The following is a 15951-nucleotide window of genomic DNA, read 5'->3' on the forward strand; positions in this document are numbered from 1 at the left end:
AGAGTTGGCGCACTACAGCCTGCATGCCTCAATAAGTCATCCTCCCTCGCCTTACTTTTTACCGTTCATCTAATGAATACACTGAGTATGGCTTTACCAAAACAATCATTGATGGCGAATAAAGTATCCATTATTCGAGTATGTAGATCGGGTTATATATATATATATATATATATACATATATATATACCCGCGTCGCAGCGGAGAAGTAGTGTGTTAAAAAGCTAGAAAAGAAAAGGGAACATTTTAAAAATAACGTAACATGACTGTCAATATACAGTATTTGTTTTGTGAGTGTTACTGAGTGTTGCTGTCATCAAGGATTTGATTATCATTATTTCTTTCAATCAGGTTCGTATTTGTAGGATGTGTTGTGTTCAAGTTACATTCCGTGTTTGTCAATCGTTGTAAAGATGACAGGTTTCATTCATCGATTCGTTTCTTACTGCATCAATAAACAGCTCGTCTTCTTCTTTATCTGAGACCTGACACACTGCATGCACGGGTTTTTTACACTGTCTTCCTTTAGCGGGACATTGACTTTTTCCAACGTGTGCTTTGTTTCCGCAGTAGTTGGATTTATGAATATGCTTGTATGTATCAGCTTCATATTTTTGCTGCCTTTTCAATTGTGTAATTCGGTTTTTGTTCAGCGCTCTTTGGAACTGTTGCTTTTTATCTGTGCACTGCGTCAGTTCACGTGAGCCACTCGGTGTACATGCATCGAAGGTTCCCAGCTGTGCTGGTGCCATCTCGTGCTATGTCCATGGCTGTATTTAATGTTACCTTAGTCCTGGCACTTAAAACTTTCTCTCGCAGTTTCGCTGAGTTTGTGTCAAACACCACCCTGACCATCTCATCTTCCTCTCCATAAGCACAGTCCTTCACCCGTGAATATTTACCCGTGGCAGTTTGCTATTGGATTGCCGCTGACGGACGGCCTTATATGGGCAGGCACTAAATTACAAACGCCAGCGGCAGCCTGTCTATGAACTTAATTTAAAGTGTAGGTTTACATCGTGCTTTGTTTCCGAAGTAGCAGAACTCATGAATATGGTTGTATATGTCACTTTCGCTTCGCTTCTTATTGTTTCGCTGCCTTCTCAATTATATAATGCATGTTTTCTTCAGCGCTTTTTGAGGTCTTCCTGGTTTTCTATGTACTGCGTGATTACGGGGAGGCGTGATGATGTCACACGAAACTCCGCCCCACGGCGTTGAAGCTCATCTCCATTACAGTAAATGGAGAAAACTGCTTCCAGTTATGACCATTACGCGTAGAATTTCGATATAAAACCTGCCCAACTTTTGTAAGGAAGCTGTAAGGAATGAACCTGCCAAATTTCAGCCTTCCACCCACACGGGAAGTTGGAGAATTAGTGATGAGTCAGTGAGTGAGGGCTTTGCCTTTTATTAGTATAGATATACATATATACACATACTGTATATACACACATATATATACATACTGTATATACAACATATACATATCTACATATATACTGTATATACACATATATATACAAATCTACATATATATATCCACATATATATATATTAGGGGTGGGACTTCGATTAAAAAAATTAATCCAATTAATTAGAGGCTGTGTAAGAATTAATCTTGATTAATCGTATGTAATCGCACACGAAATTTGCCCCAAATCGCAAATGTTTTTTTTTAAATTTAAAAGTGTTTTAGTGGGCGACAGAATCAAATAATAGACATGTACATGAATATTGTAAACTGAAGCTGTTTTAATTTCTGAAAAAAAGCCTTTAAACTGCATTTGAATTCAAAACAGAAACAAAAATATCATCCCTGGTTAAAATTGGGCAGACTTAAAAAATAAAGTGGTATTTTAAGTACTTTAAGTAGATTTTCAGAATAGTATTATCTTTAAATAATAATAACCAAAATTTCAACATAAAGTGCAGTTTTTCTTAAAAAAATAAGTCAGAAACATAAAAGGTAATTTGACCAACTTAATCTTTAAACTCTGAGTAACCTTAGCCAAAATTATTTTGTACATTAGGCTAAAACAGTGTGATTATTGAACATTTTGTAATTAGATGTATTTAGAATTACTAACGGTCACGGAAGTCCAATGATCCCCAGTAAGAGCCACAAAGTCCGCTTTCTGTAATGCATCTAATTTTGCTTGTTTTCAGTGTGCACAAAACCATGCTTTTATCAAGGCTTCGCTCGGGTAGTCGAAATGATCAGTCGTAGGAACGCGCTTTATTCCGACTCTAACATTTTTGTAGCTGTGATGTGTGCATCAGTGTAATGGATGTACCAGGAAATCATGCATTGACAAAAGTTCCCGTTTGCTTGGAATTGAAAGTGTGATTAAATCGTTATTTTTTAACGCGTTATGGAGTACATGCATCGCGCGTCTGAGCTGTGCTTGTGCTAATAAAGGGAAACATTTTAAAAATAACGTAACATGATTCTGCTTAACCGAATATTTTTCATACATCCCAAACCAAGGAGATGCGAAGGTAAAATGAATCGGTAGCGCGCACATACTCAGTGCATCCCCTCTCGGAATCGAACCTCACTGTCGGCGTTAGAGGCTTAAGACTACAATTGTGCCACAGCGTGTGGCTTATCTATGCGACAGTATGTACTGTAGATCGGGTGTTTATATATATATATATATATATATATATATATATATATATATATATATATATATATATATATATATACACATTTTTATATATATTGTGAAGGACAGCCGGGCCCCATGCCCGGTAGGGACGCCTCTGCTTATGTTCCGGGGGAGCCGCCATGGGAAGTCCAATACCTCCCCGGGGCGCTTGGTGCAGCCTCCTGGCCGTCGGTGATTCCCCAACCACCCGCAGGGCTCCATGGGAGATGGAGTCCTCCACAGCTTGGTTGGGGCCCGGCGTGGCCGCTAGGGGGAGCTGCCTGCTTCCCACAGCCCGGCTGGACGAGCTTTCAGCCCCACCCGGAGGTGCAATCGGGACCAGGTGGTTAATCACCTGGAATGCTTCCGGGTGGGCTATAAAAGGGCCCAGCCACCACCACTCGGCGAGCCAGAGTTGGGAGGAAGAAGGAGACGAAGCTTGCCTGGGAGGAGTGGTGGAGAATTGTAAGATTGTGTTTTGGGACTGTGTTTGGGACTGTGTTGGGCCTGTGGGACACGGGGAAGGCGTGTGCCCACGGCTGAAGAAAATAAAACCTGTGTGTTTTGTACACGCTGCCTCTGCGTGGTCTGTGCGGGTCGGGCGCTATATAGCGCCTTTACATCTGGCGTGAGTCGGCAGGATACCGGGCCGTCCATTTGGACCGACCTGCATAAAATTGTGTGTAACGGCCCGGCACAACACCTGGGGGCACGTGTAGCTCAGCGCAGGAGCGCACACCGCACCGCAGTGCCGAGCGCGCTCCCGAGGCAGAGAGCGTGCTCTATTGTGAGTACAGCGCTGAGAGCGGCCTTTGACTGCAGCAGGGCACGCCCCGACGAGAGCGCGCCACCGAGGCCGGCGCGAGGCACGCGCCTGCACGACTTGCCGGGCGGACACGCCGCAGCACAGCGCTGAGAGAACGCGCTCGCAGCTGCAAGCAAGCCAGCGCAGCACAGCACAGCACAGAGCAACTGAGGCCGCAAAAACCCACCTACAGGCACCGCGCCATGGGGAAAAAGAAAGCCGGGCGGACACAGAAGCCAGCCTCCAGACGCCGGCATGCCGGCCCGCTCCACGGGTCACAACCGGAGGTAGGTGACGGGCTCAAGAGGGAAGGGCCACGGGAAGGGTTTTCAGCGTTTGCGTCAGCCTACCTCCTGGACCCGAGGGACGAACCACCTGTTGGTGGGCAGATGGCCGCTGTTCGTGGCGTGACGGCGAGAGAGCGACGGGAGAGCGAGGCTGGGCTGTGTCTTCCTTTGGGCCGGCCAGTGAGCCGGAGGAGGAGAACCCGGAGGAGTTTCCCGATGCGGTGGCTCAGCTAGAGGAGCAGGAGCTCCTCTCGAAACAGGTAAAGGGGAGTGTGTCAGCCGCCCGCCGAGGACAGTTCGCAGGCGGGGTGACGGACCTTCTCCCGAGCCTCTCGGACTCCCAAACGGACCTGCGGAGGGTCCGCAGGGTCTTGTTGGCTCGCGGTCGGTGGGAGGAAACAAGGGGACTTCAAGTCCAGCGCCGACCAACGCATTAACTTTTCTTGGGCTGTAGAGGAGTTGAAACATGTTCTCCTTCCTCTGCAGTCCTTAGTTAAGGTTTTCAGGTCCTGCAGGAGACGAAGGAGGACTTGGACAGGAAGATCGGCGCCGATGGCGGCCGTTGTTAAATGGCTGGAGAGACGGGGCGCCAACCTCCTGCCTGCAGGACACAGCGTTCAGGTAGGTGAAGCCTGGGCCGTAGAGGAAAGGGGCGGAGCGCAACGGCTGCGGATATGATCAGTGCTGCTTGCCAGGTCGCCCGCCCACTACACAAGACGCCGTGTGGACCGATACGGTGGCAGAGGAACGTGTGGAGAGGCAGCTGGTGGATGTTGGCTGCCAAACAACCCGTCCCTCTGCCTGCACCGGTCTCTGATCGTCTAAAGGGGTGCAGGCGGCACAGGGTCTCCTTCTTCCCATAAGGGGACCCAGACCGCACTGCACCCCAGAGGAAGAGGAGGACCCGGACAAAGAGGTCGGGACTCCTGACAAGGTGCAGCGTAAGCCCGTTCGTGTGGCACTGCAGGAGGGCTACGCTGCGGAGGGGCTTAACACGCCACCAGCCCTCCCGGAGTGGGCGAGGGGCAGGAGTTTCCTGCCTGCTTCCGCTCCCGCAAGGGTCGAGCTGGAGGGGGTCGGTTATGCTTTTCTTGTGGTCACGCTGGTCATGTCTGGAGGGTTTGTCCAAGGAGGACGTCCGAGTGGCAGGGACGCCGGGCAGCACCCCAGACCTGTTCATTATGTTTTTACAGGGCGCAGCCGTGGAGCCAAGGATGCCGACTCCTGTCCTGGAGAGGACCGGCCCTCGCGGCAGGCCGATGATCCCCACAAGCCTCATCTGAGGGAGGGAACTGTGAAGGACAGCCGGGTCCCATGCCCGGTAGGGACGCCTCTGTTGCTTATGTTCCGGGGGAGCCGCCATGGGAAGTCCAATACCTCCCCCGGGACGCTTGGTGGTAGCCTCCCTTGCCGTCGGTGATTCCCCAACCACCCGCAGGGCTCCATGGGAGATGGAGTCCTCCACAGCTTGGTTGGGGCCCGGCGTGGCCGCTAGGGGAGCTGCCTGCTTCCACAGCCCGCTGGACGAGCTTTCAGCCCCACCCGAGGTGCAATCGGGACCAGGTGGTTAATCACCTGGAATGCTTCCGGGTGGGCTATAAAAGGGCCCAGCCACCACCACTCGGCGAGCCGGAGTTGGGAGGAAGAAGGAGACGAAGCTTGCCTGGGAGGAGTGGTGGAGAATTGTAAGATTGTGTTTTGGGACTGTGTTTGGGACTGTGTTGGGCCTGTGGGACACGGGGAAGGCGTGTGCCCACGGCTGAAGAAAATAAAACCTGTGTGTTTTTGTACACGTTGCCTCTGCGTGGTCTGTGCCGGGTCGGGTGCTATATAGCGCCTTTTACAATATATACCCACGTATCGCAGTGGAGAAGTAGAAGTTATGAAAAAGAAAAGGGAACATTTTAAAATAACGTAACATGATTGTCAATATACAGTAATTGTTTTGTGAGTGTTATTGAATGTTGCTGTCATCAAGGATTTGATTATCATTATTTGTTTCAATCAGGGTCGTATTTGTACGATGTGTTGTGTTCAAGTTACATTCCGTGTTTGTCAATCGTTGTAAAGATAAGAGGTTTCATTCATCGATTAGTTTCTTACTGCATCAATAAACAGCTCGTCTTCCTCTTTATCTGAGATGTGACAAACTGCATGCACAGGTTTTTTTTTACAATGTCTTCCTTTAGCGTGACATTCACTTTTTCCACCGTGTGCTTTGTTTCCGCAGTAGCTGCACTTATGAATATGATTCTATGTATCAGACGCTTCATATTTTTTTGCTGCCTTCTCAATTGTGTAATTCGGTTTTTGTTCAGCACTCTTTGGAACTGTTGCTTTTGTCTGTGCACTGCGTCAGTTCACGTGAGCCGCTTGGTGTTCTTGCATCGAAGGTTCCCAGCTGTGCTGGTGCCATCTCGTGTAATGTCAGCTAAGACCCGCACTTAAAAGTTTCTCTCGCAGTTTCGCTGAGTTTGTGCCAAACACCACCCTGACCATCTCATCTTCCTCTGCATAAGCACAGTCATTCACACCTGAATATTTACCGGCAGTGTTTGTATTGGATTGCCGCTGATGGACGGCCTTATATGGGCAGGCACTAAATTACAAACGCTAGTGGCAGCCTGTCTATGAACTTAATTTAATATAAACTTACGGTTCACGCCGTGCTTTGTTTCCGCAGTAGCTGTACTTATGAATATGCTTGTATGCATCATTTGCTTCATAATGTTTTTCTGCCTTCTCAATTGTGAAATGGCGTTTTGTGCTCATCGCTGTTTGGAGTACTTACGTAGGAGGCGTGATGATGTCACACGAAACTCCGCCCCCCACGGCCATCTCCAACTCAACTCCATTACATTATATGTAGAAAAATAGGTTCCAGTTATGACCCTTACGCGTAGAATTTCGAAATGAAACCTGCCCAACGTTTGTAAGTAAGCTGTAAGGAATAAGCCTGCCAAATTTCAGCCTTCTACCTACACGGGAACTTGGAGAATTAGTGAAAACTCGGCAAAACTGAATGTTATTTTCCAAATTATGTTTTCAGATGTTACTTTTTATTTTGTTTTTAGCAGACAGTTTGGTGTAGTAGTTAAGGCTTTGGGTGCAGGCTTTAGACCCAGAGGTGGTAGGTTCAAGTCCTTCTACTGACACTTTTTGGCCATGAGCAAATCACTTCACCTGCCTGTACTCAGAATTGGAAAAGCAATTGACTGTAACCAGTCATATCTCAAATATGAAATCATCATTGTTGTGAACTTAATGTTCAGCAGCACCCACCATGTCTCCAAGTACCTGTTATATTGCTATATTTGTGGGTTCGTCTTCTGACTTTAACTCTTTTTCAATGTGATCAAATTAGTTTTGCCAGTTTAGGTTGTTGAGTGACTACAGAGGGAGCTAGAGACAGAATCAGGATTGGACTCACATTTGCATGCATATACCCATCAGAAAGTAAGTTTACTAACATATGCTTAATTTAGGTTCATACACAATGCTGAAGACACCACAGGGTGAGATGATGCCAAATCTAGGGGCTTTTCACTGGGTGAATGAGTGAGTGCAGTCTTAAGCTGAATCTCTGACTCGCTGAAGCTGGAGACTGCTTGCCGTTGTTCCGCAGGTCTTTAATTGAGTGCCCATGGGAAAGAAAGCTGGTGAAAGATGCTCTGACCTATACACTGATTTGTGCTGTTGTGGCTCCTAGTATGGAAATATTTAAATATCTAACACAGAAATCCAGCCCAGTGAGTTTTAACAGTAGCAGCTTCTAATAGTCTGCACTCTTGCTTCCATTTTCTAGAACATAAGGTTGGCTCTGTGTATTGGTGCCTTATTAAAGGACTAGCCACTCATCTAGTTATTTGGTCAGATTCCATTATGGCTGTGCACATTGCCAAACATTTTTGATTTTATCTGAAAAATATTTCTATTTTAATTTGCTGTTTTAGATGGAATAAACATTTATACGGAAGAAATTAATTCCATAATTTTCAGTTTTCTTTATGGCTTTTTACATACATTGTCACACTCAATATAATTTAATTTGTTACATTTTTTGCATCAGTGTGAATCCCTTTTTTTTGTTAAATACTATTTTGAAGGGTTACTTTAAACTTCAACATGCATATAAAGTAGTACATGATGTTAATTTAGACTTATCTTTAGTACTTGTATTTGGAAGGTTTGCATGCTTGTATGTGTTATGCTTAATGTAAATTACTGGGACACCTGTAGGTGAAGTCTTGAAAAAACAAGACTGTAAACTGCTCTGAACAATACTTTTTACATCCCCACCACCATCTTAAATGGAACATCAAGCTTAAGGGTACCTTGAAAAGAATTATGCAATACATGGTGCAGCACCATTCTCAAACTATGGCTTCAAAGGCACTAAATGTAGTCTTTATCAACTCTTAGTGTTCAGGACATTTAGATCTTTAGCAGGATGACAAGCCAGTATTGTGTTGCTCTCCCCTCTAATTAGAGAAGGAAGATAAGCTCTGTATAATAATTACTTAGAGTACATGCTATAATGTGTCCTAAAACTAATTATGCCATTAAACAGGCATTCTGCTATCCACATAAAATCTTAGTGTGTCATTTGACTTACAACTGCCTTGTTACCTTCAAAAGGAAGCCCATCAGCAGATGTAGTTGGTTTGTCTTTACTCTCTGTTCCTTCAATTTATGCTTAGCATTCAGAAGTGCAACACAGTTGATTTTATTTGCTTTTTGTTTTTCTATTTTAAAATGTAGTTCCTTCTGTCATCTTTAGATGAAATTGTCATTGTATAGTCTCTTCTGTAGTTCGGTCTCCAGTCTTGTCCAAATCTATCCAATGCACTTGGCAGGGGAAGTTCAGTATTATGTGACGATGCATAGGAGTTGAAGCCTTAGGAGTAAGATTCTAAGTTAATGTGCTGATTATTTTTATTGGAAGATGTCCATGTATGCAGAAGTAGTTGGTTGAAATTATTTTTTAGTAAAGAAAGGATAACTGCTAATTCCATACAAAAAATTTGAACATTCATTACTCCTTTTCTAACTTGGACGGTGCTTCTATTCTTAATAAACCTAGTGTGACCAATATAAAGGATATGTTTGGTATTTTCAAGTCCAAGTTATTTAATCATAAATATGGTATATATGCATTTGCTATGAATAATTACATGTTCTAAAGTCGAGGGTTTTCTATAAATAAAACAAATACCTTGCCCACACTGGCACTTTACAATGGAACATGAAGAACCACTAGAAAATAAAAGCCTAAAAATGTGATGTCACACCTTCTTTGAATTTCAATAAAGCATGCATTCTGTTTCTGACAAACATTTGTGACAACAAAAGGCTTTGAAAATACAGTGATCTTTTTATTGTATATTCCTAGTACTGTTTTTCTCAAGGTAAGGATACATTTTCTGCTTGCTTGTGTGAGTAAGTAAATCAAAACAAAACCAAACAAGTGGCGTGCACAGTTTACTGTGATTTTTGTCTTTCCAGAAGAAATAATGTGTTGGGGTTAGTGGTTGAGATGTTATTACAGAAGATAACAAGCATTGAGGTGGCCCGCACAAATATAATATATACAGTATATATATATTTTTTTGGTTCAAAAATGACCTGTGTAAATTATTTAACAATAGCAAGGCACAAATCAATACTCACATTTTTTTAAGCCAAAACTGTTGTCAAGCACTGTATTTTGTAGGTTGTTAGGCTTTAATTTTCTCCCAGTGCTGTGGCTCCCCTGCCTATTATGTAAAGCACCAGTGTGGGCAAGATATATATAGAAAATGCTTAGATTTAGAACAAAATTGTGTGTGCCAAATGCATGCATACCATGTTTGAGAAGAAATAACTTTGACTTGCAAAAAATACCAAACTTATCCTTTAACCCTGTTGGCCAAAACTAGGACTACAATGTTATTTCTGATAATAAACATACATACTTCATAACAACTTTCACTAAAATGGTTCATTTCATAATTTGAATTTTTTTTAATTTTGTTTTCCTTAGTTATCTTGTTTTTATACTCATTTGATTATCATTTTAAAGTACATGCATCCTTTGTAAAGAATCTATGTTAAAGGTTGGAGGCTGTATATCTCCTTCATGTCTTTACTTGAAAATGTATTATTTAATTACACAGTTAAATCTTCCTGATTACTCTGGTTTATCATGTAATGAATATTTGGTTTAGTGACTTGGTCAAAGAAGGATATTAGGACTTGAAACGGGCTGTTCTCCCTGTCTGGAGGAGGAACACTCCAGTTACATTCATGAATTATTCAGACAGCTTACCTGCCTATTGATGACAGCACATTGCATTTATCCATCTTCCTGCCTGAAATATTTAACATCACTTTTTTGTTGTTTTATTAGGTGTTTTTTTTTTTTTTTTTTCTTTCTAACGTTTACTGTATTGTTAAATATTATTTTTTTTATTACCAGGTAAATTTAAATGCTGAAATTGTTACAAACTTAATGAATATCCTGAAATTAGTGGCTGATAATTTAGTTGTTCTTTCATATGCTTTTTTGAAAGATTAAATTTAAAGGTAGCTGTTATTTTTATTAAACCAAAAAAAACAAAACTTTTTTTTTTCATTTTTAAATATTAACATTAGTCTTTACTTAGTAGAAAAACTGTTTGGAAGCAAAGAGAGAGTATTCATCATGTTGTAATTTATTTATTTATTTGGACTTGGGGTTGCCTTAGGGAGGACCTGTTAGTGCATTGACAAAGACAACAAAAACCATCACCACCACAGAGTCTCTGTGCATCCAAATGTCTATATGAAGGAGCTCTCTGGGGGCTCTACTGTAACTAAAACTTTAGCCTGGAAGACTCAAATCTATTGGAAACTCTCCAGGCCAATAGGTGGCAGCAGAAAGTTCCCATTTGGGATGAAGGCAGATCAGCTGTGACAAACAAGAATATCTTTCCATACAAGACTGTGTCACTGGTTAATTTATTTTATTTAATGGATGTCAGGTGAAAGAACACAAACACCGTAACTGGATTTGTAAGATTTTATCTGGAAGAATTTCTTATATATTTAAAAAAAAAACTGTCAATTTTCCTTTCATCTGCCAAATATGTTCAGGTTAAATTGATTGGCAAGTTAAGTTTGGCCCATAATAAGCATCGAGTGTGTGGATAAGTTTACCTTGCAGTGGTCTGGTACCCCAAGATGGGCTGGTATGTGTATTCTGTCTGATCTTCCCCATATCCCATAATTAGAATAAATGGGTTCTGAATATTGATGTAAGGTCGACAAATTTGGGTCATTCAGACGTTTATTTGAGGATGCCAAGATTTACATAAAAAATAAATTGGTTTTCTCATAAAATTCAAAATCATTAACAGGTTTGGTTTATTGAATTTAATAAATATAGCATATAATGAATCAACAACTCTCCTTTTTCACTATAGTGTTAGGAGTCAATATGACCCGGAGTGGGTTACAAAATATTCCTCCATCATGTTGTTATAGAATTGTGCATCTGCTTCAGTTCTCAAATGGATTTAAATTCTCTTTTGAGTTTTGTAGTTTCAGGGGACAACAAGATGTAGATAGCTCTCTAAGTTCTTGACATTAATTAATTTTGCAGTAAGTGTTGTGAGATTTTTCCTCATTTCTAATTAATGGACACAGATTTTTTTTTTTCCTGATTTGTATTTTTACTTATTCTTGTTGGCATTTTGTGTTGTAGATTGTTTTTAATATCTAATTCTTTATTTTTTTTTTTTTTTGAGTGTGATCAATGCTCAAACAAAAAATGGTGCCACTCCCCTGTATCTGGCCTGTCAGGAAGGTCACCTTGAGGTTGTCCAATACCTGGTGAAGGACCGTGGTGCGGGGCCACATATAAGAGCCAATGATGGGATGACACCTCTCCATGCAGCCGCCCAAATGGGTCACAACACAATCATTGTATGGCTGGTAAGTTGGTTGGCACTGTGTGGGCTACTGGAACCGTTTGTGACTTTTCTACTTGATTTTATTCTACAGATGGTACATTTTATATGTAAAGCATATTGATGATGATGTCGGTCTTTCACAAGAATAACATTATAGTGATACATTTTTTTTCATTACACTTTCAGATGAGTTTCACAGATATTAGCCTGTCTGACCCAGATGATGATGGTGCCACTGCTATGCATTTTGCTGCCAGTCGAGGCCATGCAAAAGTCCTCAGCTGGCTCCTCCTTCATGGTGGAGAAATTTCACGGGACAACTGGGGGGGCACACCACTCCATGACGCTGCTGAAAATGGTGAACTTGAAGTAAGTATTTTATTTTTTAAATATTTTTTAGTTCATTTCTTTTTTACATACTCTTTTTTTACATACTTTTTACATACAGAAAAAATATACAGGTATATGGTATGTCAAGGATGACCACTTCCCTCCTGAGTGTATTGTCTAGGATTTATGTGTTTATTAAGCAAACTTTCACGTTAAAGTAGATGAACACAAAGCTAATTGGTAATTTATTTTTCCCTTCCATGGAGCTGGTATTTTGGCAAACATTAGAATTTTGGATTAGATTTGTATTTTATTAAATTTTTTTCCACTTGGATTTAGATTCTTATGCCAAGAGAATAACCTTGTCCAACTTGCTGCCTTCTCTATTCATAGGCTTGAAGGCCTCCAGTTCCTCATTTCTGTGGTGGCCATTATCTGTCAGTCAAGATAAGTGGAATTGTTTTGGATCATATAAAACAGTTAGATTGGTGCTGGGCTCAGAGCACAAAACTGATTTTTTTTCCAATGGTGATTAAAGTAGGTTACATGTAACTAATCAGATTGTTTAAAATGGATTATAATAAGATTGTAAAGATTATGACAGTACATTTGAGCTGCACACATTAGCTTTTGAGTACAGCTGCCTTGTGCCATCTGTACTAACTAAGGAAACGCAGGTAATCTAACATAATAGTACAGTGTGAAAATTATGCATCGTAGAGGGGCAAGAATCCTTGTCTTTTTTTTACTTTTTCTTATATTTATTTTATTACCAGACTGAGCTCAAGGAAAGCCATTAGATTTTTTTCTAGGTTTTCATCAATTTATATGGTGTTTCTTCTAAAATACTGTGGCAAATGTTATGCTCTGGCAATCAATGGACAATGTTTACAGGGGCTTGAGTATTTTTAAATTGAATCACACTTGATTTAAAAGAACTACTAAAGATCACGGAAGGGGTAACTTTCAGTGGAAACCACAAAACATGTAGAGAGAGCGGATCAACAGTAGATAAAGACTGCCACATACATGTCAGCAACTGAGACTTGTCTGCGAAGTGGCATGTAGCAACGTGCAGGCAGCAACTGGGAACTGGGAAATTAACTAGACTGTCTGAAACCAGAACATCCTAGTTTGCATTTTCTCAGTTTGAATTGAGAAGCTTCTAAAGTCAAATTTTCCATACAGACAGGGCATACATAGCATGTTTGGTAGATTGGATTTGATGGGCAATGTGTAGATATGAAGTCATTTTTATTGTTTGTTTGTTTTGACTTGTGTAGAGGCACTGAGGGAGATGATCAAATAGTATTACTGATTTCCTACAAGTGCACGTAACGCTTAGGAAAGTGATTATGTGATACAATATCAGTATGGTAGTAACAATTTTACTTTGTGTTGTTTGATTACCTCTGTGACTTATTTCTTATAAGTATGGAAAAATCGTTTCCTTGCCTCTGTAGATGTTTTAAATAAATGTGTATTTGTTGCCTGTTTCATTCTGTTTGCTTAGAAATACAACCTACAAAAATACCCACCATTTTATAAACAAAGACAGTGGCAGCCACCATGTGCTAACCAATATATTATATAAGAATTACATTACAATACCTCAATTAATACTGCTATAAAATCCATGTAATTTGTAAAGGACTTGACCACAAGTCAGGAGAGTCCAAACAGCTAATACAATTGTGTGTGTGTATAGGAAGCTATAGGAAGACATCTTAAAGAGGATGTCTAGAACAGAAATGAAGTCCAATTTTGCTCAGGAAAACTGATCTAAAATGAAGAACAGAAAGCAATTCAAATTTAGATTTCCTTATTTAGTCAGCTAATTATTTTTTTATATTTGTACAAGTTTGTCTTTCATTTTTTCACCAGTCTTTGTTTTTATTTTTGGAAAAATTACATTTAACTACTTAATAATGTCTATTAATTGGTCAATTTAGGAAGTTGTAATTTTTAAGAAGATAATTTCCTTTCAGTATTAGTTAGTAAAGCCTTCAATAATAAATAGTACTGATTTCCAAATTGTTATGAGCTTTTGTATTTTTAATCCTTGCATATTCTGTACTTTTACAAATGTGGGGATTTCCCTTTGGAAAACTGTACAACCATCGTATCCCGTGGCTGCCATAGTACACAGTTCATCAGTACAAATCAGTATACATTTACAGTATGTCAATAACATATATATATATATATATATATATATATATATATATATATATATATATATATATATATATAAGCATATTTGTATTTAATTAATTTCTCTAATTTTATCTTAGTGTTGCCAGATATTAGTGGTGAATGGTGTGGACCTTGGAATCAAAGATCATGATGGTTATTCTGCTGCTGACCTTGCAGAATATAATGGACACTCCCAGTGTGCCAAGTATCTGCGCACAGTGGAGAATATGGTAAGCATCGCTTTACAGCAAGTCACATGTATTCTGCTACAGTTATTTAGCATTCTGTTCAATAAATGTCGAGAGGCAATTATTTCTACTACCGTGTCAGTTATTGTTGCTAAACAAAAGTAATGCTGGTTAGAGTGAGAAATTACAAAAGTTTTATTAATAATATTGTGATTTTCTAATATAATGTAAAATGCATTCTGCAACTTTGCTTACTCCCAAATTTGACATATTTGAATATGCAAATCAATATGAATAGCCCCTTCCATTCAGTGTTTTGTTAAAAACAATGGCAAAAGCACGTGGTAAAGAGAAGAGTTTCAATGAATTTGAAGTGGAGGCAAGGAAAAACATACAATTTGTTGGCTTAAGCAGTGATATAAGCAACAGAAGGAAGTTACTGAGTGATACAGCATGGCAGAGACATTCGAACGTTCAAGTTCAGAAAGTTGCAAAGTGCCTGAAATTAAAAAGATGTGGTCCGATATCAAAGTCGACGTGAAAAGGCAAGTCGCAGCCCACTGTCTGTTTATTCTGTTTCAGACAATATTACAAAAGTGACCCCCAATGCCAAGGACATGACTTCAGGTGGTGATGGTGCTGCTATTGCCTCGCACATCTTCAGGCGCTGACTTCTCACACACCTTTGCCTCGGAAACCGTTGGGCGAGCATCTGGCTGTGTGCTGACGAAGCTGTTCTAGATTCACAAAATGCAATATTGGATGCTGTAAGAGATGTAGCCAAAGGAATGCAAGGGCTGTACTATGTGTTATTGACCACAAATTAAATGAATTGGTTAAAAAATAAATGCTGCATTTCATTCCCTGTTTTTACATCTTGCTAATTACATTTAAACAAAGTTGTAACGCTGTCCGATTTGACTGATCATTTGCTGGGTCAGGTTCAACATACTGCATCTCTTCAGGTAAGGGGGCAAGCCACGATTTTGTGCCACATTGTGAAACATGTAGCGTGCTGTATAATGCAACACGTTTTCTGTGGAATATAGAGCAGCAATAGATGTGGAATAGAGTGAAAATGGCTTCTATTTACACAAGCAAATTGATTCTCTGAAAGTTCCTTTATAGTGTAGCACTGGAACCAAGCACCACCACGAATAGATTCTCTTCTCTTTATATGACTGTTTGAGGTGGCTGGCTGTCCTTAAAAGGACTACTTGCCTTTTACTGCACTAGTTGGAAACAGCACTCTGCGACTGTGTGGAGCTGCCATTTTTATAGGCTGTCCAGCTATAGATGATGCAATGCCACCTCATTCTTTTTGGTGATTTATCTAGTTCCATTGCAGTAGCAATGCATGTGCAGTTGACCGCTCAGATTATATTTGGAAACCCGGACATTGCTGAAAATTGTGCTTTGATGTTTGGCAGTTTAACCACAGTGTAAGGAAATCTTATATATCTGGTTTACAAGTGGATAATACCATCCCATACAGCTGGCAGATCGGTCAGCTAGTTCACCTTGAAATGCTCCTGTGGCTAAAAAAATTGAGGGTGGACA

General features: G+C 40.7%; 1 protein-coding gene across 3 annotated transcripts in view; it reads left to right on the forward strand.

The window, feature by feature from the left end:
• espn (espin) overlaps positions 1-15951 on the forward strand; it is a 150325-nt gene that overhangs the window by 55287 nt on the left and 79087 nt on the right. For all 3 annotated transcript variants that reach the window (XM_039756126.1, XM_039756127.1, XM_039756125.1), the window contains exons 3-5: positions 11513-11699; positions 11864-12046; positions 14302-14433. In XM_039756126.1, the coding sequence (XP_039612060.1) occupies positions 11513-11699; positions 11864-12046; positions 14302-14433 (502 nt within the window). The remainder of the gene's footprint in view (positions 1-11512; positions 11700-11863; positions 12047-14301; positions 14434-15951) is intronic.

This window comes from Polypterus senegalus, chromosome 6 (genome assembly GCF_016835505.1).
Source record: "Polypterus senegalus isolate Bchr_013 chromosome 6, ASM1683550v1, whole genome shotgun sequence".
NCBI classification, from domain to species: domain Eukaryota; kingdom Metazoa; phylum Chordata; class Cladistia; order Polypteriformes; family Polypteridae; genus Polypterus; species Polypterus senegalus.